We start from the raw sequence: 25,580 nt of genomic DNA on the forward strand, positions 1-25,580 counted from the left end.
ATGACAATAGCTCCATCAGAAAACACAAATGTAAGCAATGCATGTAGTACACTGGATAAACTCAGTATGGGTGAAGCGCTCCTAATTGGGGCTTTGCCTGCAGAAAAAAGACAAAATAATAGGTTACAGCTCTACTGTTGATCCTTACAAGGTCATTGTGGTTGATATCAGATGTTTGCAATAACTTGTCAGCTTGTTCTGATCTTACTTCACTGTATTCTTTGCAAAATCTCTGCAACTTGCTGCCAGCATTGAACTCCTGATTACATCTGTACAAAGGATGTCATCAGATATATTCAGATTGATTCATCTTACAAACTCATATCTATTTGGAGTCTTCTGACACAAAGTTCCATTTACATGAAAAGCTAAATAAAGGGAAATTAAGTGTTTTTTGGAAAAAAAGGCTGGTTTTCCTGACAGAAACCCCATATTTTTCAACCACCAAAAGAAACAAGGATGCCAACCCAGCTATAATCACAGGATTTAGTCCAAGTCACACAAAATGTAGCTCAACATTGAAACTGATTCATAATTATAGCTTGGCCATATTTATGTGTAATTCATCAAAATGGATGCTTAATATAATTGACCAAAACTAGGTTTTATATGAGCATTTCAAGTATTCAGCTTATGCTTCTAAATTTGAACACGGGAAAGACTAATACATCAGCAAGCAGTCAAATAAAAGATTATATTGGATAAAACACACATGTGTGAAACACCATATAGTGGGGCCTTGCCTCCATCATCTACCAACAAATATAAGGTTACAGCTCCAATATGAAATATAGATCCTAACTTGAACGAGAGACAGCTGCCAATAAAAGTCTTACGCTGAAAAAAATGAGCAGAATGTAATCTCCACTTAGTAGCCACCATCCTAATTCACCAAAATATAAGGTTACAGCTTCAATATGAAAGTAGAAATTGAACTTCACTAACATCTTAAAGCATGATAGAAAAGCTTGAGCTATTGACAGCAAAAAATTAAGAAATCCCTACCCTAACCATAACACGTTTCCTTAGTCTCAATGTGTTCACTATTGAGTTATTTCATCTTATTTGTATTTGATTTCCAGATATTTTTAGCAAAGCTATTAATCTCTTCTATTAATTGAAATGTATTAGAATTGAGCAATTTATCTTGTTTTTGAGATACTACAATACATTAATTAATACATGTTTTTTCTTAATGCCAAATACAGTTGTGCTTTAGAAGCAACAGTTTAAGGATTCCGCTCTAAGATTCTATTTGTTGCTTACACTTTTAGTCTCAACTGAAAAAGCTACATCTGTATATTCTGGATACTTAAATAAATTTAATAAATGTTCATGAGATGTACTCAGCTTGCTAAGTAAACTACTGTTTACAGGGAAATCTCATTTGGTCAACCCATGTTCCCACTTGAACTTTCCGTTCCCTTTGGCAAAGCAGGAAACAGTTGATTCTAATGAAGTTCAGATTCCAAGACCAGAGCCTTTTTTTCCAGCATATAATGAACTTGTTCCATATCAGCAAGGGGGTTGTACAGATGCATCTTCATTGGAGTATGCTCCATGCACAGAAATATATGACCCAGGGAGAGATGATTATGAAGAACAGGCAGATCCCACTAATAACCATCAAATTTCCCTCGATGCATCATCAAGACCCAGAAATTCTTACAAACGAGTTTTACCTGCTGTAGGGGAGTTTACGGTTCAATGTGCAAAATGCCTCAAATGGAGGCTCATTCCAACTAAGGAACAGTATGAAGCAATTCGACAGTGCATTCTGGAATATCCATGGGAATGTGAAGATGCTCAGTCATGGTGTCCAAATGCATCGTGCAATGATCCAGGTGATATTGAACCAGATAATAGCAGGCTTTGGGCGATTGATAAGCCAAACATTTCTCAGCCTCCTACAGGGTGGGAACGATTACTTGTCCTTAGAGGTGAAGGTGCCTCCAAATTTGCTGATGTGTACGTATCTTTCCTCTGTTGATGTGTTTGCTTTCCATTTTATCAATCAACAATAGTTTATTAATATTGTCATGTCTAACTAGATCATATTATGTGTTGGTTTATTAGTTTTATCATTTGTTTATTTAATTAGCAAATGAAATTCTAAAATGTTTGTTCGTGGAGGGTAGTACGTGACTTTCCAAAAGCTTTTATACCTTCATATTAATTAACTATTCGGCTGCGGGTTCAGGTTTTGGGTTACTGATGTGTATGTATCTTTCCTCTATTGATGTGTTTGCTTTCCATTTTATCAATCAACAATAGTTTATCTATATTGTCATATCTAACTAGATTATATTATGTGTTGGCTCATTAGTTTTATCATTTGTCTATTTAATAATCAAATGAAATTCTAAAATGTTTGTTCGTGGAGGGTAGCACGTGACTTTGCAAAAGCTTTTATACCTTCATATTAATTATCAATTTGGCTGCGGGTTCAGGTTTTAGGTTCGGCATTCGCTCAATTTTTTTCCAGCTGGGTTTGTTTGTACAAGATTGTTCTTTTCAGAAAAAATTTAAAAAAAAAAATAAAAAATATATATATATATATATATATATATATTATTAATTCTGTTAAAATATTTCCAGCTATGCTAATCATTTGCTTGCCTCTAGCTAATCCTCTTGCCGTTCTTTAAAAAAACATAAAAAGCTAAGTTATCGATGCATCTGGCCTGCAGGGGGATGCGGATGCAAATGTGGACTGGTGCGTGGATGTGGGAGGATGCATGGTGGGTGCTGTTAGGAAGCACCGTCTTCTCCTGCGAATGTGCGTGGGGTGCTTCGGAGAGCATCCTAGCGCATCTCGTGAGCATCTAGTTGTTTTAAGCGAACAATCACTTAAGTGACTTAAAAGAACATGTGTTTAAAATGTTTTTTCCTCCTATTTGCCTCACAAACCCTAAAAAGGCCCTAAAAGAGGCCATTCATTGCCCATTCTTCCCATTTTGTTTGCAACTGGGCTCTTCTCATTTGGTCTCCATTGTGGCATTTTGAAAGCAAGGTCATTAGTTTTGAAGAGGATCATTCGTAGGGTGTCTATTGAGCTTCCACAAAGGACAATTAAGCATCTAAGGTAAGCGTTCGATCCATTTCATGAGTTCTTTTAGTGATTTTTTTTAGATCTTCATGAATTTTTCAAGTTTTAGAAGAAATTTCTCAAGATTTTTCATTTTTTTTCTAAAGAAATTAAGGAATAAGTGTAGCCTTCTTTTTTTAGTATTTTTTTATTGTATATTTGCACTTGTATGTTTCAAACTTTCATATTTATAGTTTTAACTTTTTAAAAACATGTCTTAAATTAATTTTTTCTATTTTCTTATTAGATTCATAGTTTCTATTGTACAAGAATGGCCACTATTGATAGTCAAAGTTCAGCAGCAGGGCAAGAACGAAGTGATAACTTCAATATTGATGTGGCATCTCCATTATGGAGAGACACCACAAGATCATCATAGGTTTTTGGAGGTGGGTCATACATTTGGAGATGCAATATGTGTCATAGTAAACCATTCAATAACTCATATTCTCGGGTCAAAGCTCATCTTATGGGCCCTACTGGTAAAAGAATAACATTGTGCAGAGGAAGTAAAGAAGGAAAAAGGTTAAGCGATGCACAATTAGCCGGATTCATAAAAGAATAAGAGGTTGCTGATTGTTTAATGAGCAAATAAAAAACAAGTTTTTACAAACCTTCATCTACAAAGAGCAAAGTGAATGTGCCCACTAATCATGTTGCATCCTCCAAACATCCTTTTTGGGAAGTGGGAGAGGAGGATGATGAAGTAGAAGTTATTACCTGCAAAAGAGGTCCGTTGGATCAAGCATTCAAAATGGAGGCAAGAGAGATTGTTGATGAAGCAATTGCAGGTTGCCTTTATGCCAATGGTCTTCCTTTCAATTTGGTAAGATCGCCATATTGGAAGGAAATGGTTGCAGCGAACCTTAGAGCACTAGTAGATTACATTAGCCTCATGTACGAAAAGGTGCATACTACTCTTTTGCAAAAAGAAAAGATTTCTATAGATAAAGCTCTTCAACCAATTAGGACATCTTGGAAAACTTTCGACATAACTATTGTGTATGATGGATGGAAAGACACAAGAAACCGACCATTGATAAATGTGATTGTAATGTCCCCCAAAAGGGCAATGTTTTTGAGGGCTATTGATTGTGAAGGACAAGTTAAGGATTCAAAATTCATTTCTAGAATTCTCATTGAGGCAATAGAGATGGTGGGTAGTGAGAATGTGGTCCAAGTGGTCATAGATAATGCCACGACTTGTAGGGGTACAAGTGCTTTGGTTGAGTCTCAATACAACCATATTTTTTGGACACCATGCACTGTACACTCTCAACTTGGTCATGCAACAAATTGACACCCAAATAGATTGGGTGAAGCAAATATACCAAGAGGGAGAGGAGTGTAACATCAAGTTTTTCTACAACTACTTTCATCATTTAACTAACTGATTTGTAATTCTTTTTTTCACATTACTGAGTTTTCATTACATATCATATTCGATCAATTCAAATCTAGACCAAATGTTGAGATTAAATCCAACTAAATTCTGAAATTAAATCTAACCGAATTACTGAAAATAAATTTAATTCTATTATTGAATTTGAATCTAAACTAAATGCTGAAATTTAATTCTAAACCTAAAATGTTGGAATGAAAAGATGTATTTAACATGCTACCAAAACTAACTAGATTTCTATGATAACATCTATCTGTTCCAAAGAAAAATCTTTTAACTGAAAAATGAATAATACTAACTTAAAGAAAAAGAAACATACTGATTTACTTGAGAGACTTTCCCAATTAATTGTCCAAGCGCTGACATTGGTGAGAGGAGAAGCATTATCATAGGCTTAACCTCCCAACCGTGAACCTTTTTACTTATCCTCACAAGTTTTAATTTAATAGAAAGACCCTCCCTACCTTGAGGTCGGGCTTGGGACGTTCATTGATTCAGTCATCGGAGTACTCAGGTGGGTTAAGGTTCCAACAGCTATTCGATTGAATAATTGAAGCATCAGGACAACAATGCAATTTTTTTGTACAACAATGCAATTTTTTTGTTGTGTCAAATTTGCTTATTATCGCCTTGTCCAAGGATATTCAGAGGTGGGTTTTTATAACCCGATCTCAACCACTCAGTTGACAATTGATTATCAAAGTGGAATTGCATGAGCTAAAAAAATGCATTAAATTTATTTGAGTAAATTTTATTTACTGACTATATTCTTGTTTTTCCTTAAATAGGTTTATCAACATCTTAACACCACAATTCGGGCCATCAGCTGGTGACTCACTGGTGCTTGTTCTTTTATCCTCATTTGTAAGGCTGACACCTTAATCACTTTTCTAGCATTGGCTAGTGGTATTTCTTGATACTATCTCAGCTATTAGAACTTTTATCCAAAGATTAAAAGAGGAGTTTTAGTTGTATCTACAGACTTTATTCTTAATCATTTGACAAGCTTAAACTAATCATATGACTGGACTGAGTATATGTTTGTATTTACCTATGGCTTGTCTTGTCACTGTTCATGTTGTTAAAATCAAATCATAAACTTTGAGGAAAATGACTGCTCAAAGAAATATTGACATAAGATATACGGTTGGACTCATTATTGGAAAGCATAATTCAAAAGACAAAGCCGACTCAGCATTGATAAGAATAGAGGAAAAGAAATAAAAAAAATAGCATTCTGTCTCTTACATGACAGATTCTGCAGTGGTTGATACTCTTGAGCTTTACACGTCCTTCTCAGACTTTCACGGGCATATAAAAGATGATAGAATATAAAAGACGGATATACAGTGACAGACGGCTCCTTAACAAATCAGAATATGCATTTCTCAGAGGGAAAACGTGAGGAAAGGTAGTTGGTTCTGAGTGATGAAATACGACAAGAACAAACACTATATATAAAACTAAGCTTGTCCTTTCGGCTGCCTGACGTTACAAGATCACATTACAATTTTTTTATTTTAAAGATCGAATATGGAAGAAGACGAATTAAAAGGAAAAGAAGGAAAGAGGAAATGAAGGGTCAAATTAATAGTATTATTTTATATTATTTTATTGTTTTTATTAAGTTTATAAATATGTACATACAAGGTGGCTTATTGGATTAGCATTTTAATGTAACGATGCCATCTTGTGTTTATATATTTATGATTTTAATTAAGAGAGTAAGATAATGTAAGATAATATTATTATTTGATAATTTAAATTAAGGTAAGAATTTTTGTTTATAATTATTATTTATATATATTTTTTAAACTTTAATTTTAGCTCATGTAGATTCCACTAAGATATTTTGTTGTCGAGTCTTAATAAACTTGCCAAGGTGATTTTTAGGTCAAACCTGTCATTCCTGATGACTGGATCTTATGTTCATCCCATTCTGATGACCTCATTTTGTAATGCTTCCTCTCTTTCTCCGGTCTTCATCCTGCATCCTTTTAAACAACATTATCGCCAAAACATCAATTCATGATTTATAATTTGTTAGATAAAATCGTTAGGAAATTTCATCATAAACACTAACTGATTCATCATAAATGTACAATGGTTAAATTTAATTGACTTCATTTCACATGAATACAACGGCTAAATTTAACTAATTCTTTTTCATAGGATAATTAAATCGATGCAACGGCTAAAAATAACCGCTTCAATTTCACATGAACATGAATAAATAGACAATGGCTATAACTACCATAATAAAACAACGGCTATTATGAACTAATTTCACTTGAATATGAAAAAAATATTTTTGGTTCAACAGTTATATTTAGCTTTTAAAATAAAATAAAATTTTAGGGCAAAAATTGGGATTTAACAAGGAGATACAAATGTTTGTGACAAACCACCACATGTCACAATCTATATTCAGATCATTCTCCAAGTTGGAGTTGTTGAAGGTAGATTTAAAATTGTAATTACTTAGTTTCATTTATTTATTTATTTTGAATAAGTTTTACATTCATGTTCAATATCAAATTTCTTGTTTATAACTTCATTTTATATTTTATATTTGATGTCATATTGTCAACTTGCTTATAGGTTGCTGAGACTAGATTTGCATCTCATACTGTTGTTCTGAAACGACTCCTCAAGGTGTAATCAACATTGGGCCAAATGGTTATTTGAAACCAATGGGCTATATGGAAGGCTTCAAATTCAAAGAGAGCCTTGAAGGTCAGGGGTACTATCTTGGATGAGCATTGTTGGGCTCATGTGCGATTTGTATTGGATTTCACCTAGCCTCTCATGACTATGCTATGCTTTGTTGATATAGATGCACCTTGCTTGGGGGATGTGTATGATGACGTGGACACCATGATAGAAAAGGTAAAGCTGTATGCATACAAGCACATGAGACTAACCCCATAGAATGTGAAGCCTTGTGCAAAAAGGTGGAGGACATCATTCATCATTGTTGGGAGAGGATGACTACCCCATTGCACCTCCTTGCATATGCCTTATATATGCCTTATCTCCAAGGTACTATAGCTAGGAAATACTTGCTATGTTAGATAGAATTGCACCATATGCGGATGAAGAAGTTGCTACTGGGTGCTACATTGCATTTGCAAGACTCTTACTTGATGATGAAATGCACAAAAAGGTGAGGCAAGAATTTGGCTTATTTGCTTTAGGATCAAAACTTATTCTATATGTAATTAAGGATCAAAATGACATGGGAGCTATCACATGGTGGTACATGTATGGTCAACCATTCAAGCATCTACAACCTCTTGCAATCAAGATCCTCTCACAAGAAAGTTTTTGTTTGTTTATTTATTTAGCAATTGTATTCTACACTTCAATGTTTAACATTCTGTAATTTGCTTTTCATTTGTATGTTTAATTTTAAATTTTTATGAAAACTATTTAGGTTGCAAGTTCTTTTGCTGAATAGAATTGGAGTACATACTTCTATATCCATTCAGTGAAGCGCAACTGATTGGGCTCAAAGAAAGTTGAGGACTTGGTTTACAGACATACCAACTTGTGTCTTTTATCACGCAACGAGGATGGATACAAGGAAGGGTCGACCAAGCTTTGGGATGTAGCCCTTGAATCTGCAAACTTCGATGCAACACTTTAGGATCTTATTGTGATGATGAATGATGATGTTGATAACATCATAGCACGTACATCTAGCACAATTGGAAACATGCATGGTTCAAATGAACTGGCAAATGTTGAAGAAGGAGATGATGAGAATGTGGATTTTTTTTTAGATTCCTTATGATTCTGAATCAGTGAATGTGATTTGTGAATCTTGAGCCTTGACTCTTGATTGATCAACATTGTGATCGAACCATGAATTATGTTTTGATTTTGTAATTCAAATTGCATTGGAATCTTGAACTTGAATAATTTACTAATTAGACATTGTTGTTATTTCAATTTGATTATGATAATGATTCAATGAATGGTTTATTTTTGTATATTTAATATTCCTTTTATTTCTTTGCATACATATATTATAGTTGACAACTTTATATATGTGTGTGTGTGTGTGTGTATTAATATATATTTTAAAAATATATACTTATGTATGGATGCACCCAAACGCATCCAGAATCCCCCCAAAAAAAACTGTGCATCAACGCATCAATACCCCGCCCCCGCATTAGCATTAGAACCAAAATCAGTAACTTAGATAAAAAGTTAACATTATAAAAATACTACTTTAGCACAAAATAAAATGCTGGAATATAGGAAATACTCGTGTTAATTAATGGTGAAGGAAAGAATTTGTAAAATATAAAAATTTGAAGTATTGTGAAATGCCCCATGCTAAATTTCATCAATTTATTTTTATATTATTTTATTATTAAAAATCAGTTATGCTGTCTTAGGACAGACCATGAATCCTTTCCTTGCCAATTGCCCGCTAGTTAGTCCATTGTAAACTGAATGAAATATCAATTGACATCGTAGATGTTCCATCATGCAAAAATATAATCTTGTTGCATGCTAAACGAAATTCCAGAAGTAGCAGAACAAGAAAATTTGTTACATATATCATATTCTCTACTAAATGACTATGCCCACATTTTTTGTAAATACTGGCCCGTGATTTTCTAACTGTTCTTCTGTCATGTTTCTCTATGATTTTTTGTAAAATGAGTCCATGATTTTTTGTGAGCGCTATTTTTTGCCTAAGTTACCGATGCTGGTTTTGATGCTGATGTGAGTGCGGGGTGTTGATGTGTGGATGCGCAAACTTTGTTTTTTTTTAAATTTTGGATGCATTTGGGTGCATCCATATATATATATATATGAAGTTGTCAACTATAATTTATGTATGCAAAGAAATACAAGAAATATACAAAAATAAACCATTCCTTGAATCATTATCATAATCAAATTGAAATAACAGTAATGTCTTATTAGTAAATTACTCAAGTTAAAGATTCCAATACAATTTGAATTACAAAATCAAAACATAGTTCATAATTCAATGTTGATCAATCAAGAGTCAAGGCTCAAGATTCACAAATCACATTCAATCAATTAGAATCATAAGAATTCTCAAAAAAATCCACATTCTCATCATCTCCTCCTACTGCAACACTTGCAAATTCATTTGAACCATTCATGGTTCCAATTGTGTGAGATGCACATGCTATGATGTTATTAACATCGTCATCTATCATCACTGTAAGATTATGAAGTGTTGCATCCAAGTTTGCACATTCAGAGGCTATACCCCAAAGCTTGTTTGATCCTTGTATCCATCCTCCTTACATGACAAAAGACGCAAGCAAGTTAGTATGTATATAAACCAAGTCCTCAACTTTCTTTGAGCCCAACTGTTTGTGCTTCACTGAATGGATATAGGAGTATGTACTCTAATTACGTTTAGGAATAGAAGAACTTGCAACTTGAATAGTGTTCATAAAAAAATTAAAATTAAACATGCAACTGAAAAACAAATTAGAGAATGTTAAACACTAAAGTGTAGAATACAATTGCTAAATAAATGAAAACTTACTTGTGAGAGGATCTTGATTGCAAGAGGCTGTAGATGCTTGAATGGTTGACCATACATGCACCACCATGTGATAGCGCCCATGTCATTTTGGTCCTTTATTGCATATGGAGTAAGTTTTGATCTTGAAGCAAATAAGCCAAATTGTAGCCTCACCTTTTCGTGCATTTCATTATCAGGTAAGACTTTTACAAATGTAGTGTAGCACCCAATAACAACTTCTTCATTCTCATCTGGTGCAATTCTATCCGGCATAACAAGTATTTCCTAGCTATAGTACTTGGAGATAAGGCATATGCAAGGAGGTGCAATGGGATAGTCATCCTCTCCCAACGATGATGAATGATATCCTCCACTTTTTTGCACAAGGCTTCACATTCTGTGTGGTTAGTCTCATGTGTCTGTATGGAAAGCTTTACCTTTTCTACCATGGTGTCCATGCCATCGTATACATCCCCCAAGTAGGGTGCATCTGTATCGGCAAAGCATAGCATAGTCATGATATGCTTGGTAAAATCCAATACAAATTGCACACGATCACACCAATGCTCATCCAAGATCATACCCCTAACCCTCAAGGCTTTCTTTAACTCTAAATTTGAAGCCTTCCATATAGCCCATTGGTTACAAATAACCATTTGGCCCAATGCTTATCGCATCTTGAGGAGTTGTTTTAGAGCGATAGTATGAGATGTAAATCTAGTTTCAACAACCTATTAGCAAGTTGACAATATGACATCAAATATAAAACAAAATTATAAACTAGAAATGAATTGTGAATCCTTAACTTGTCCTTCACAATCAATAGCCCTAAAAAACATTGCTTCTTTGGGGGACATTGCAATCACATTTATCAATGGTCAGTTTCTTGTATCTTTCCATCCATAGACACAAAAGTTATGCCGAAAGTTTTCCGAGATGTCCTAATTGGTGGAAGAACTTTGTCTATAGAAATCTTTTCTTTTTGCAAGAAGAGTAGTACACACCTTTTCAAACCTAGGGCTAATGTAATCAGTTGTTGCTCTAAGGATGGCTGCAACCATTTCCTTCCAATATGGTGATCTTACCAAATTGAAAGGAAGACAATTGGCATAAAGGAAATGTGCAATTGCTTCATTAACAATTTCTCTTGCCTCCATTTTGAATGCTTGATCCAACAGACCCTTTTTGTCGGTAATAACTTCCACTTCAACATCCTCCTCTCCCACTTCTAAGATTGAATGTTTGGAGGATGCAACATGATCGATGGGCACATTCACTTTGCTCTTTGTGGATGAAGGTTTGTACAAACTTGTTTTTGATTTTCTCACTAAATGATCAACAACCTCTTGTTCTTTTATAAATTCGGCTAATTGTGCATCACTCAACCTTTTTTGATCTTTACTTCCCTTGCACAATGCTATTATTTCACTAGTAGGGCCAATAAAATGAGCTTTGACCAAAGAATATTAGTTGTTGAATGGTCTACTATGACATACATTGCATTTCCAAATGTATGACCCACCTCCGTAAACCTGTTATAATCTTGTGGTGTGTCTCCATTATAGAGATGCCACATCAATATTGAAGTCATCACTTCATTCAGCTTGCCCTGCTGCTGAACTTTGACTACCAGTGGTGGCCATCCTTGCACAATAGAAATTATGAATCTAATAAGAAAATAGAAAAAATTAACTTACAAATGTTTAAAAACTATGAATATGAAACATACAAGTGCAAATATACAATGCAAAAATAAGAAAATAGAAAAAATGAACTTACGAATGTTTAAAAACTATGAACATGAAACATACAAGTGCAAATATGCAATACAAAAATACTTAAAAAAGATGGCTACATTTGTTCCTTCGTTTCTTAAAGAAAAAACGAAATTTTTTGAAAAAATTCTTTCAAAATTTAAAAATTCATGAAGATTCAAAGATGTGGAAATAACAGTTCCATGCAAATATAACTAATATCAGAAAATAATAAATCAAACAGAAGAGAACAAGAGACACAAAGATTTCATGTGGTTCACCCAATCCCTGGGCTACGTCCACCAAACGACGAGTCCAATATTCTTATTATCTAGTGAAAACAACTTGATTGCAATCTGCAATCTGTTACAGCTCAATACCGCCACAAGAAGCTACAATCTCATCATACATTATGAAATCCCTAACTCCAAGCAATTTTATACAAGCTTTTTGCGACTTACAAATTAAGGGCTAGAATATTCAGACTAATAGTAAAATAGGTTTTTCACAAGGGGTGCTGCACCTTGACCCTGTCTTGGAGGCAACGCCCCCAAATCCCCGTAGACAAAGCTAGGGGAAAAGCGTGTCAAATGAAGTAGGGAGAAATTAACCTGATTCTGATTAGCCTCCACATAACAACAAAACTTAAGGCTACAATCCCAACTTAAATTATCTTGGAGCCTTTCTATTTGAATGTTTCCCCAGGTGGTCACTTTGTGTAAAGATCTTTTCCGGTGGGCTTTTCCATAACTGCTGGTTTTCCATATTTTACATCAATGTTTTCACATATCTGAAATATTCCCCTAGTTTGCTACATAAGATTCCTGTAGAATAACCAGAATTGCTAAACGACATCAGATGTAAACAAAGAACTCACTCTTGTATACTCTAATTTCAGTAAAACCTCTAGTTTTATAGGATTGCTTCAGATCAAATCAATATTTGTGTCTCCTATGTTATAGTTTCTTACTGCAAATTGTGATGCACAGAACAGATTAGACAATAGTTTAAACTTAGTTAGAAATACATATTTGAAGAATGTTAATGGAGGTCATCGAACTTTACAAACTGAATTGGCCCAGCTTGAGAAGTTTGCTAGCTCTTTCGAATGATGTCTCAATTATTATCCCATGCCTTGTAAGTGGCGCAACACAGCTACAGCCTCAATGGTATGACTATAAACCTGCTACAAACACGATGTAATCTTCAAACCAGTTCATTAGCATCCCTTTGGTGATGAATAAACTCCCAAATCTGCATCCATGGCTCCTTGGAGATTATGAGATTCTGGTGATCTGGCTAAATCAGGATCAATTCACGACTCAGGCTATGAAGAAACAGAATGCAGGGCTGATGGTCTACCTATTGTAATGCCCCCAAATTGGGATTAACCTGTTTGTCTTCAAAAACAACAATTCTCACAATGACATACTAAAGTTAACTCAATTAATCATTAATAATGTAAGAAATAAGTAACAAATACACAATGTGAATAAGTAGATTATGATAAGCTTATGACCAATCAGAACATTAGTTTGGTAGGAAAGCTTGAAAGGATGCCAGTAAATTTCCCAACCCAACTAAGCCCGAGAACACACACACCATCCATTCATGGCAACTGGCCTCTTGTCCCAAAAGAAAACTCGAAGAGGTCCCATAAGTTACATCCCTTGGGTGGTCCACTTAGCTTGGGGGAGCTGCATTTACCTAGCTTATTTTCTCCAAATAACACTTGATTGATTACAGTGTGTTTGTGTGTGTGTATGATCTATTTACTTAGAAAATACAATTAAAGGAACACTCATATCAGAAGGCCTATGAAGTCTTCTGTTTTCTTTTTAGCAATCTGATCTGCTGCTTATATATATATATGTGTGTGTGTGTGTGTGTGAGAAATCCTCTCTTTTCCTTGATCAATCCATTCCATTTCTACTTATATTTATTATTGAGGAGACATATCTCTTTGGAAAGAGACATCCATTTAGAGGGTCATGGTTCCTCGATGCTGCCTTATTCAAATCAGCTAATGCACTTTTGCTCATAGATCAAAATCTTGTTTCTCCATCCTCCCCCCTTCTCAATTGAATTGATCTCCTCTTTTATATATTCAATTGTGGAAGTCAGACCTCTTCATAAGAAATGAGTCATCAACCCTTCATTGCTGCCCTTTTAGAATAATTATTTAATCCCAAACTGATCATTGATGAGCTGATTTGTATTTATTATTTATTACTCCATAAATTTCTGAATCCATAGTTTCCCCCTTCTATACCTTGTCATGCTGAAAGGACACATCACATCATTCACGGCTGGTGATCTTAAATATAATTTAATCTTTTGTTGTTATTTATTGTGGTAACTTTTTGTGTTTAAAGAAATCACAGAAGGCGGGAGAATAACCCACTATTTATCCATATTTGACCTTTTATGTTTTGATCATTGTTGTGTGAGTCTATTAATTGACCTCTTAATATAATGACTGCTTTGATCCACTGCTGAAGTCCAAGTGTCGCAGATGGTGGGTAATGGTGGGAACTTGACACCTATGCTGTCTGCTGCTGGTTTTGTCCCAACAGCAGAGCTTTTGTTTACACTTTTAATGCTTGAGATCAACGATAAACTTCTTTATGCCTCTTTGTCCCATAATGGTGGGTAATGATGGGAACTTGACAGCTATGCAGTCTGCCGGTGTTTTTGTCCCAACAGCAGAGCATTTGTTTCAACTTTGATGCTTGAGATCAACGATAAACTTCTTTATGCCTCTTCGTCCCATAATGGTGGCCAATGGTGGGAACTTGACACCTATGCAGGCTGCTGGTGTTTTTATCCCAACAGCAGAGCATTTGTTTGAACTGTGATGCTTGAGATCAACGATAAACTTCTTGATGCCTTTTTGTCCCATAATGCCTGAATATCAATATACACTTTTGTTGGCAAAGGAAACCTACTGAAAATGGCTGGACAAGCCTTTAACAAAATTATTCATCCAGGACAGGTTATCCTCCAGTGCAGATAACAAAATCATTTAATAATTATATTTATTCATTTTTCTTAATTATTAGTTATTGAACTTTATTTATTTAAAAGTAAGCCGACTCAGCTCCTAATTGGGGACATCAAATGGTCCTACTTTGAAATGATCTACGTGTCTCAGCAATGTATGGGTGGCTATAGAAACATGGAATAGAATACAACACTGGATTTGAATTGATTGGACACGTTCTAGACTCAAACATTTTGTTTATTGTGCTCAAGGAAGGGAAGGCATCTCCACTCTAAAACCTTTGGTTTTTTATTTGAAGTATCCTCAGTATATCATAAAATCTTGTGGCAGGCCAGGTTCTGGATCCCTTCTTGGATGCTGCAAAGCTCTTTTAATTTGCCTCCTCTTAAAGTTATTTCTTGTAAGAGCATTCACAAGATCTTTTCTTGCTCAAGATCAGCTTGATACGATATTCTTTAGTTCTAGTTGAATGGTTTTTAGAGGTTAATGTGAAGCGCCTTACAAATATGTTTGTGGGAGCTTCTTTTGATCAGTAAAAGTTGACAGAAGGCTGAATATATTCTATATGTTCTAGTGTCAAGGTAGTAGGAAAGGAAAGGAAAGGAAAGGGGGTTTTATAGTCCACAACACTATGCCATAGTTTTGGGTTTACATATGCTAACAGTGATATGGGACTACCTTGTACTCTTTTTCGAGAGACACTTGGCACTACAAACGAGGCGTACATTCCCTACCCCCCAGTGAGATTTGAGCTTGTGACCTCTCTTTCAAGAGTACAAGTTCTCCACCACTAGGTTTTTATAATCACTTTTCCACCAAATAATTTGCCACACCAATGTAAGAGAATTGAACAGAGGCAGTGAATACTTTTGACTGCTAAATGTGTCTGTATAAGTATAAAGTAGTTGGGAATGCTGTCTCATGCAACGAATTGACACAATTAGCTAGAGTTCACCCAACTGAAAAATGATCAATATAAAAATATGGCAAAATTCGGTGATCTTTTATTTCAGTGAAAGACAGTTATTAGCTTGGTAATCTTTCCTATGATGGGTTCATTCTTTCTCATGTTCTCTTTTGGCATGAGCTTCCTATTTTTCATCTCCACCTTCTTTATCTGAAGTTCATTCTGTTCTTTCAATGGTAAGTTACGAAATTCGCTCAGAACAGGCAGAATTTGAGAGTTGATTCACTCCAAATTCGGATATTGTGTGAACTCGCTCCAAAGTCGTTATCAGACTGAGTGATTTGCTGCAAATTCAATCAGTGGGACTGTGCACAAATTTCAAACAATTTTTGAAGACTATGCAAACATCAGCACAAGCCTGGAATGAACTTGGACTGTAATCAGAACAAATTGGGAAGAAATAAGTTGATCTCAAAAGCCAATTTATATGTAAAAAATACAACTATATTAATTAACAAAATAAATTAATCTCGAACTTTACTTTGTTTAAATATCTGCATCGTGTTCCTGCATGTTGACTGTTCATACACATTAGATGCTTGACGCAAAATCTCATTGGAAGGAGGTGGACCTCTCTCTTATTACAGCGGGTTAGACTAGAACGGAGATAGGACAAGAAATTCTATGCTATGACACATATTCAAAGACACATAGAGCACAGTCAAACTTTCCAAGCAGAAATGCCTCAACAGAAATTTGAAAAGCAAATACAAGACAATTGGCCCATGATTAATATGAGCATTCTACAAAAAATTTTATCCTAGCAAAAACAGTTAACACTGTAGTATTGAAACTAAAGTTGCCAGTTCAGATTCCAGCACAGACATAGGTTTGAGATTTGGGTTCTAAATTTGCCCAATTTCTTTTGGGTTGGTTTCGGATTCGCTTTGGGTTCATTTATCGGGACTTAAAGCAGGCTCTCCCAAGCCTGGTACATGGAAATTGTTCAACATCTTTGGGATTTAGTACTCCAAAGAAATTGTTTCGATTTAATCATCATGTCAGAATCAATGGCGATGATATAGTAATGCCAATAGTCAATGTGCATGATCTTTACATTACTGGTACCAGAAGTAATATCCTTCAACTGGCAGAATCTGTTCTCTTTTATTAAAAAAACTGATAAGACAGTTTTGGCAACTTGATTATGTTGTTTTTGTATCACAAACTATGTATGCCAAATTACATATGGAAATGTTTCAAATTAAATTATTAAATATAGTCCAACATTTAAGCTCGTAGAAGTTGGCATAGAAGACTCAACTTTCACTTTTTTGTGGCTGATTACTGAATCATTATATCCTCAGTGGGTGATTTGATTTATTATCACCAATCGACTAGGATTTATATTTTTTTAGTTGGCTATATTTTGTGATCCATGTCTAAGCCACAAGAACATTGGCAAGCTGCGTAACTATGGCAAGCTGAGCTGCGTAACTATGTCATATGTCAAAGGGACCCAAAACTTGGAAGTCTGATAGCTGATTAGTTGAAGCTTAAAGTTCTTCAACATGATATGTTTTTACTCTCGGTTGAGTATTAATTTCTTGGTGGAGCAACCACAAGTCACAACATACATTTAGTTGCCTTATGTCATACGGAGGCAGAATACAAGGCAGCCATCTGTTTGTGAAATTGGTCATGTTTCCTGTTTATATATACCCACTATAGAATGTAAGGTTATGGCCAATGCAATCAAGTCTCTGTTTGCACTTTATTGAATTTAATGTTTTTGAATTGTACGCTTTGAAAAAACTGCATCATTATTATCAAATTCTTATACTCAAAAGACTGCCTTGGGTATTCTAGAACAGTAAGGGATGTGTACTTTTTTTCCTTCACGTTATTTTATTTTCAACCTAATAAAACTAACAGTACTATTTCATATGCATATTAAGTAGTCTTTGAGCTTGTGAAATTTGAATGAGATCTGTAAGTTAATTGTCTGGTTTTTATTCAATTGATGTAACACTAATTTCTGAATTCAATGAGGCATGAATCTATGGCTTGTATAGAATACTGTTGGTTTGGTTAATACTTTATGATGAATCTGTAAAATGTTTTGGAATAAATAGTGAGGTTGTACTTGTCTGATATTACCCACATTTCCTGGCATGCTTGGGGCAAATGCATGGTTTAGATGTGATCAAATTTTAAATATGGGTAATCGGAAGAAGATAGGACATTCACTTCAAACCATCTTTCTTTTTATTTTATGTGGACTGTTCTAGTTGTAATGTAGCCGTCTAAAACGGAGATTGACAGGGTTACATTTGTTTCAGGTATTATATTACTCCATCTGGAAAGAAATTGCGCTCAATGGTGGAGGTTGACAGGTGATATGCTACTTTATTGCTTATTTGGATCTTTTTATGTTAGCAGGGTTTATTTGCCTCGGATGAAGTAGGTGTATTCTTAATAACCTGTCGTAAACCTTTCAAGTTAATGCAACCTCTCTTCATGGCATGGATACATCTTGTGTATGTGTGCTCAGGTCGCCCTGCTTGGGTATAGGGTTCTAATTTTGAAACTGAAGCCCTAATTTGCATTACATCCTAGTTCCCTCTTTTTAACATAGCACCTCTTGGCACAAGTTTCAGATGCCAATGGATGGTTCGGCACAGTTAGTGCTTTGTTTGTTAAACAGACACCCAGTTATATTATCATCAATGGTTAATTTTGGAAGCTAATATGTTGTAAGTTTGTGAACAATGGCGACAAGCTCTAAGTGCCTTGTTTGACTGTGGACAATTCTTTGTGCAGGTTCTTGAATGAAAATCCACAGTACATAATGGCTGGCGTTACTCTCTCTCAATTCTCATTTCAAATTCCTAAACCACTTTTTGATGGTTATGTAAGAAAACGCTCATCTAGTAATCCATCTGATGCAAATCGGATGAAGAAAATGAGAGCTGTGTCAGATTTGGAAAGAAATCTTAATGCTACACAAGGTGTGCAAGCTATTTTGTAATCACTATTCACTATTGTATAGAGACTTTTAATTGTAAATTTCATGACAAATTCGGTGGACTATTTTTTTGATTCCAGGGCTACTCCTACTAGACTTTTTATTAAAACATATGTGGTTCTTAAAGAGATAATGGAACCCTAGTAAAACTGTTTTTAAACGCTCAATTCTGTTAATTCAGTGAAACCCTTAGCATGGAGGAAGCCTGAAGCAAGCTCTGGTTTGGGAATGAGTTCATCAGTGTTTGGTAATGGTAATTTTGATGGATCTAGTTACAATCGAGCAATCAAATCAGGTATATCTTAGTTCCCCATTGAATAGTTGCTGTTTGTATCACGTCTTTTTTGTAGTAGTTAGAGGAGTGATATTTTTCAACCATAATGCAGATTTATGGAGAACATTCTTTCCTCAGAGTTCGAAGAAAAAACGATCAAGTCGCATGAGACCTAAAACAGTAGTGACAAACTGGAATCTCTAACCGTAATATACCATTGCAAGTCTCTATGCTGCTTCGTCTGTATAGCTTGTGGTTATAGCAGCTTAATGAATGTTTTGAACTGTGACATCTCGAAACCGGAAAATGCCTGAAGATGAATTGATAATTTTGCAAATATCCAAAGGTTGGTGCATCCCCTTATGGAGGACTTGAGAATTTTGATTTAGTTAATGCATTGGATTTCGATGTGCCGAAGGAAATAGCAAATTACACACAAGATATTTCTTGCAAATATCAAAATTACTAAAGAAAATGATTTTTTAAAAAATGGAGTCTGTTTACCGATTAGGAGGAAAGCATTAGTAAACAAACAAATAAGATACTTATCGTTTTAGCTAATTTAAGTATGTGAGGATTTGTATTTTTTCTGAGAGGGCACAACTCAGACGGTATCGTGTTGTTTGTCACTAGAAAGAAACCTTGAATTCATGAAAAGTAGACATGTGCAGGTAAAAGTAAAGAAAGCAAGTAGGAAATGTGTATGTTGCTGTGATGAATGTAAGTATTAATCCGTTGTTAGTGTGGATTAGAATAGTTGTGATTCGGCTACTTTTACTGCAGAAAATGTGGACAGGAGAATGGGTTGTATTGTTAGTAACTAATCTTCCACGTAAAATGAAGTCAAATCGAATTGCAAATTTATCAAATGGCAAATAATTTACAAGTGGAATACAGATTTGCAATAATTTTTTCAATCTAATTCTTAGCCGCTGCCGTTTCCATGCTATGAAAAATTGCAAGAAGCTAAAAATAAAATAAAAATAAAAATGAAATATTGATGGGAAATTTTTTAATTATCTGTTCCATTGGAAGTAGAACGGACTAATTTTCGTTTTTTAATGAAACGCGATGCAAACGCACGCTCATAAGAATTAGATTAAGAAATGTACCGTGTGTATAAGATGCATACCTGTAGATTATAGCATAAGCGCGGTGGTTATCGAATTTGATGCGATGTTTGTCTGAAGAGAATTCTAATAAAGTCGGTCAGATTTGGTTTGATTTCTGATCGTAAGGTTTGCATATGGCAGACACAACCGTTGTTGGAAATAAACCCTAGTTTAAATTCTAGTGGCCCTATATAACATAACTAAATTTTTAAAATTTTAATTAATTTTTCCCTCGTTAATGGAATGGTATGGCTGATTGCCTAGCTAAATGGGCCTCCGAGCATGCACTGGAAGCTGGCACAACTTGTGGACCAGGGTAAAGCTCTTTAGTGCACTTTGTTTCCTTTGTTGTTTTGTTCTTTTCAGTGTAAAACCTTGAAGCACTCGGTGTGTGCACGCATTCGTACCCCCACTGGCTGAAAATGCGCTGTCACACCGGTTGAGCACTAGGGTTGTTTGTGGGTGTGGGGGTGCTCCTAGGGTGCTTGAGGGATGCTTTCAGGGTGCTTGCGGGGTGCGGTCAGCTGAATGGCCCAAATAGTTTTTAAAAATATATATTTTTTTTGCTTTTTTAAATTTTTTTTTAATGTATGCTTAGAGAGCACTTGGGATGATTCCATTCTCATTATTGAAATTTTGTAATTTTGTTGATTGTATTGACTTTGATATGGTTAAGATACATTATTTCATTTCACTGTTTCATGCTACTCAGTGCATTGTCATCATGAACATCTTTATGATATATGATAGTCATATTTGAACAATGAATTTTGAATCTTGCATCTTGAACTAAGTTAATTTATTAAATGGTCATTGGTAATGGTTATGAAGTTTCGAAGTTTCAAGTTTGAACTTATGGTTTGTGAATCACATTTCAATTTTCTTTAATTCAACTATATTTGATATGTTATATAATATATTGAAGTATCATTTCATAATTAGCATTTTCAGTCATATATTATATATTATGCAACCACCTTCCCTTCCTTCCCCCCCTCTCGCACCCCCGCCATCTCCCCATCGTCTCCAAATTGAGGCCATTTTTTTTTCTGCACCCAAAAATCGTCCCGATGTCCCCCCGCACCACCACACCCCCACGGTGGGGTAACATAGGTTCTCTTTGGCATTTAATAATTTTTTTACCCCTTTTAGTGAGATATCTATAATACACAACTATAAATTATACATCAAACTATGTATTTAGAAAGTAAAAAGGTTGTAAATAAAATAAAATAAAATGAAGTGTGCTTTATCTATTTTGGAATGTTGCTGGAGGAGAAAACACAATCGTAATATACAGGATTTCAATCATAGGAGACCTCATAACATAACAGATCAATACATCTTCCACATAGATATCAAGGATGATGGTGCCAAATTAAAATATTTTAACTCAAATTCAATCATCATTCAAGATCATGATAAAAAATAGATATGGATTTGGCATGAATAAAAATAAATAAAGAACATGAGATTTTGTTCAAAAAGATCTTTGCGATACCTCCTTTTCAAATGTTGAGATTTTTGTTACTTCTAATTTTGATTTTGCCAAAAACATAGAGCAAATGAGTTTTCAATACAAAACATTTGAGCAAAGTTATTTCAAACAAAATGAAAACAATATTGAAATCAAAGATGAATGTGTGATGGTTTCACTAAAGCAAACCAAAATGCATGGAAGACCAATTTTTAATTTAGTTTATTTAAAATGCATGTTACCTATATCTTGTTCCATTATATTTAAAAGGCATAAGTTGTTTGCATTGTTACATATGGAAAAGTGAATAGGAAGCACAAACGATCTATCCAACAAAGGCGATGAGAATACGTACTTGATTAATAAAGGCAAGAAATTAGAGGTTACCAAAAATCAATCCAACATAGGCAATCAGACCAATCAACAAAACATTGATAAGCAATTAGAGGATACCTACAAGCAGTCCAATATGGGTGGTAGGAATAAGTGGCAAAACATTCAGGAGGCAATAACAATCACAATATAGACAAGCTGCAATGTCGTAGTCAAGCAATCAAGGTTCAGGGGAGAAGATACGCCCTTGCAAAAAATATTCATTTTCCCAATTGCCAAAACAGTTAGAAATCTCCTATATTTATGCTCTCACTCTCCTTCGCCCTCATTAAATATTAATGAAAATTCTCAGAGCATGGGGGTTATTGTTTGCAATAGGTGACTCTTTAATGTTTGTCGTTATATTTTGATTGCATGCATTATTATCGGTTACATTTGCAATGAACAAATTTAAAAAGAATTATAAAAAATATGACCCTTGAATGAACGCCAATTTTTTTAAAAGTTAAACAAAAGTTTATATTGATGAATGTTTCCAATGTAGAAAGGCTCTTGGCTTAAATATGAAAAATAGGTCATAAAATATACAAGTTATTGACATTTGTATCTCAGATTACAAGGTACTGTTAACTCTAGGGCTGCTTATGGACAATTTCAACTTAAATTTAAGTAGCCACTTTGTTCTCATGTAACTCTTAAATTAAGAGAAAATGATAGTTTGGAATTTTTTTTTAAAATTATGGTGGAGCAACAATTGCAAATAATTTCAAAATAAGTTTAAAAAAAAGGAGAGGCTCAAAATAAGGGATGCGACTAAGATCCAAACAAAACACATAGTTGACCAAAATTTTAAAAAATTGAAAACATCATGAATTTTTTTGAAATTTTCAGCATTTGATCTTTATGATATGCTTAGTTTGTAGTCGAAAACAACAAAAGATTTGAAAAAAACTTACTATGTTTTTGTGAATTTGGAAAAAAATCAAGTTTGACTATTTTTTTGAAGTCTTTAATGCATTTTGTTTGGAGATTAGCCAGTGCCCAAAATAAGTAGCAGTTGCTTATTGGAAAAATGATAGATGCCTTTATCATAACTTTTCCTCTTGCCTAAATTTTCTCTTCCAAATTTAATTTGCCACATATATTCATTTGAAAATTTCATTTAAAAGAAGATGCTAAAAAAAAGCAAAATTTTGCTTCCATGGGGACACTAGCTTAAATTTTTTTTGCTACATAAATGGAGTAGCGGCTGCTAACCAAACTAAGCCTAGCAACCGCATGGGGACCTCTGCTAAAAGCTTGTCCCATTCCACCATAGACTAATAATTTAGTAGAAGCACATGCTCTTTTAGAGGGATTAGTGTTAGCAAAAGAAGGGAGACTTTTCTAAAATTCATATTGAGGGAGACTCATGGTAATTATTAATGTATGTCTCACTCGTTCCTCTTTTGATTGGTGTCTTTGGTATTTATTGAAGCATAATTGGTCATTGATTGATTCTTTTGAAGATAGTGTATTTCCCAATCTAGCTAATTTCAGATGTAATGATCATGTGATGGAATTGCTTAACCCATCCCTCTTGCAATTTTATCATCAATTGTGTGAAATAGTCACTCAATAATAGATCTATTAGTCACTATCACCACCAATTTAAGCAAGCCAGATGTAGCATTCTTTCATTGCCCCTGCCAATTTTTGTTGGCGCACATGCTCATGCTTAGATCTCATTAGGCATCCTCTGAGATATTTCTCCACATTTAATTACTTCAAACCTATTTCAATTTCTTATAGAGATTATAAGTGGTCAGAAGTTTGCTTGAATTGAATGTTGTGTTAGCATAGTAGGGGAAACATAAGGGAGAGATAGTGTGATGTTGCATCATTATGCTATATTGGATCTCACATTATTGGTAGGCAAAGTCCTTGCATCTTAATCCAAATAATTTGATAAAGATGACAATTTCAAGATAAATTTGGGTTTGTGCTTCTTAGGAATAGAAATTTTATTAAATGCCACCAAGATCGAAAGGCTTAAGGCCGAGACATATAAACACACCTATAGGATGGTGCATCAACAAGATGAGAAGTTGGTGGTAATTACATGATTAAATGGGAATATGCAAAGTAGTAGATAGGAAGGTGGTTACAAGTAATTAAAGTGTGCAAAATCATTTTAAAAGGAAGAGTGACTACATGTTTAAAGTAGAAGTATCATATGATGTTTTATCAACTAGCCTGCTCATCTTCCATTGAGTTGTAAGTCATCATATAATTCTTCATTTTATGATCCTCTTGTAAATGAGCTATGTTTTAGGGTTTTCTTTATGGTTATTTCCCTAATGAGCTCTTGAATTAGGTACTTTTATATATTAATATTTTTTTAGTAATTCACCACTTTTGCTTTAAAAAATCACTTCAATTTTCTTTACCAATATATTTTAGTTTGTTCTCATTTAAGTGATTTTTGGAATTTCTATACAACTAATATCAAAAGCTCTTTAAAAGAATGACTATTTGATAGTGCTTAGGAGGAAGAGAAATTATCCCTACTCGTGAGATAGGGTAGTCTCAACATAATGTAATTGATAACCCCCTTTCCCTGAGATTAGTGAGAAGGAAGCTGAAATGAGTGAAGATAAAGTAAAAATTGATTGAACGCAAAAAAAAACTCAAATGATGGTTTAGAATCAACATCTTGTGGACTCATTTTTGGAGTTCTTTCTTTTCAGATGAATGAAGGCTCTTTTGGTTTGGACTATTGTAATTCAATTTTTAAACTTTTTGTAAACACCTTTTTTATTAGTATAATGTATTTCAAAAAAAAAAGCCACCTACACCTCAAGGCATAAACAATAAAATGGATGTTTTAAAAAAATTAAATCTACACCTCAAGGCAGGTTATAGGTTGTATGGTTGATATGAAAAGACAACTGTAAAAAAGAAAAGTTAATTTTCCCTCTAAGATTGTGTATGTCATAACCTTCTTATGAAATGCTAGTGCATGGACATGTTAAATCTCTTTGTTAAGCATGGACAATATTATTATTCGTTAAATTGTGTCAAAAAAATATTATTAGACTTTAAATCATTTTGGTGCATCACCCTTTATAAATTCATTTTCATTTTCATTTTACTTTTGTAGGTGATTTTTCAACACACTTAGTGACTCAAGATTAAACACCTAGTGACTCTAGATTAAACTACTTTCTTTTGGTTTTTAGTAGATAAAGTATTGGTATGTGGAAAATCAAAACATGACTTTTCTAGTTTTCAATCATTTCAATGTTTTCCCATCTTGCATGAATTCTTCATCATGCCTTTTTTTTTCATGGTAACATATTTATATCATTCCCCATATCATGAAAATGTTGCATATATACCTTTTTATTCACCATACCAAATTCAACAAGTTATACTTTCTAATTGCAATAGGAGGAGTTGGGTTATGTATAGATTGAAATTCTCACAAGGTTAGCCACATAAGAAAAGAGCTAAAGATTCAAAAAGTCATGAAGGGAATCATATCAAATTCATCATAAATATTGGCTAACAAAACTTAACTCATCCTTTCTTGACTACACAGGATGTCCTTTAAAAAAATTCAAAAATGGTTATCCTTGAATAGGAGATTATTCTTAAGTAATACATATATAGTGACAAATAAAGACTATGTT

At 34.2% G+C, this 25,580-nt stretch overlaps 1 protein-coding gene and 1 long non-coding RNA gene across 3 annotated transcripts in view; one reads left to right on the forward strand and one right to left on the reverse strand.

Annotated features, from left to right (window-relative positions):
• Window positions 1-19,598, forward strand: part of LOC149572191 (methyl-CpG-binding domain-containing protein 2-like) — a 68,900-nt gene extending 49,302 nt beyond the window's left edge. For both annotated transcript variants that reach the window (XM_089813455.1, XM_089813456.1), the window contains exons 3-7: window positions 1,377-1,968; window positions 18,025-18,078; window positions 18,506-18,693; window positions 18,892-19,005; window positions 19,097-19,598. In XM_089813455.1, the coding sequence (XP_089669581.1) occupies window positions 1,377-1,968; window positions 18,025-18,078; window positions 18,506-18,693; window positions 18,892-19,005; window positions 19,097-19,188 (1,040 nt within the window). In that variant the 3' untranslated portion in view covers window positions 19,189-19,598. The remainder of the gene's footprint in view (window positions 1-1,376; window positions 1,969-18,024; window positions 18,079-18,505; window positions 18,694-18,891; window positions 19,006-19,096) is intronic.
• On the reverse strand, window positions 672-20,247 carry LOC149572192 (uncharacterized). Its single transcript, XR_016359903.1, has 3 exons — window positions 20,117-20,247; window positions 6,391-6,484; window positions 672-883 (listed from the first exon to the last, which is right to left on the reverse strand). It is a non-coding gene; the product is annotated as an uncharacterized LOC149572192 (long non-coding RNA).
• Window positions 20,248-25,580: the final 5,333 nt, after the last annotated feature.

This window comes from Cupressus sempervirens, chromosome 2 (assembly GCF_028749045.1).
Source record: "Cupressus sempervirens isolate cs-2001-9-10 chromosome 2, ASM2874904v1, whole genome shotgun sequence".
Lineage (NCBI taxonomy): Eukaryota > Viridiplantae > Streptophyta > Pinopsida > Cupressales > Cupressaceae > Cupressus > Cupressus sempervirens.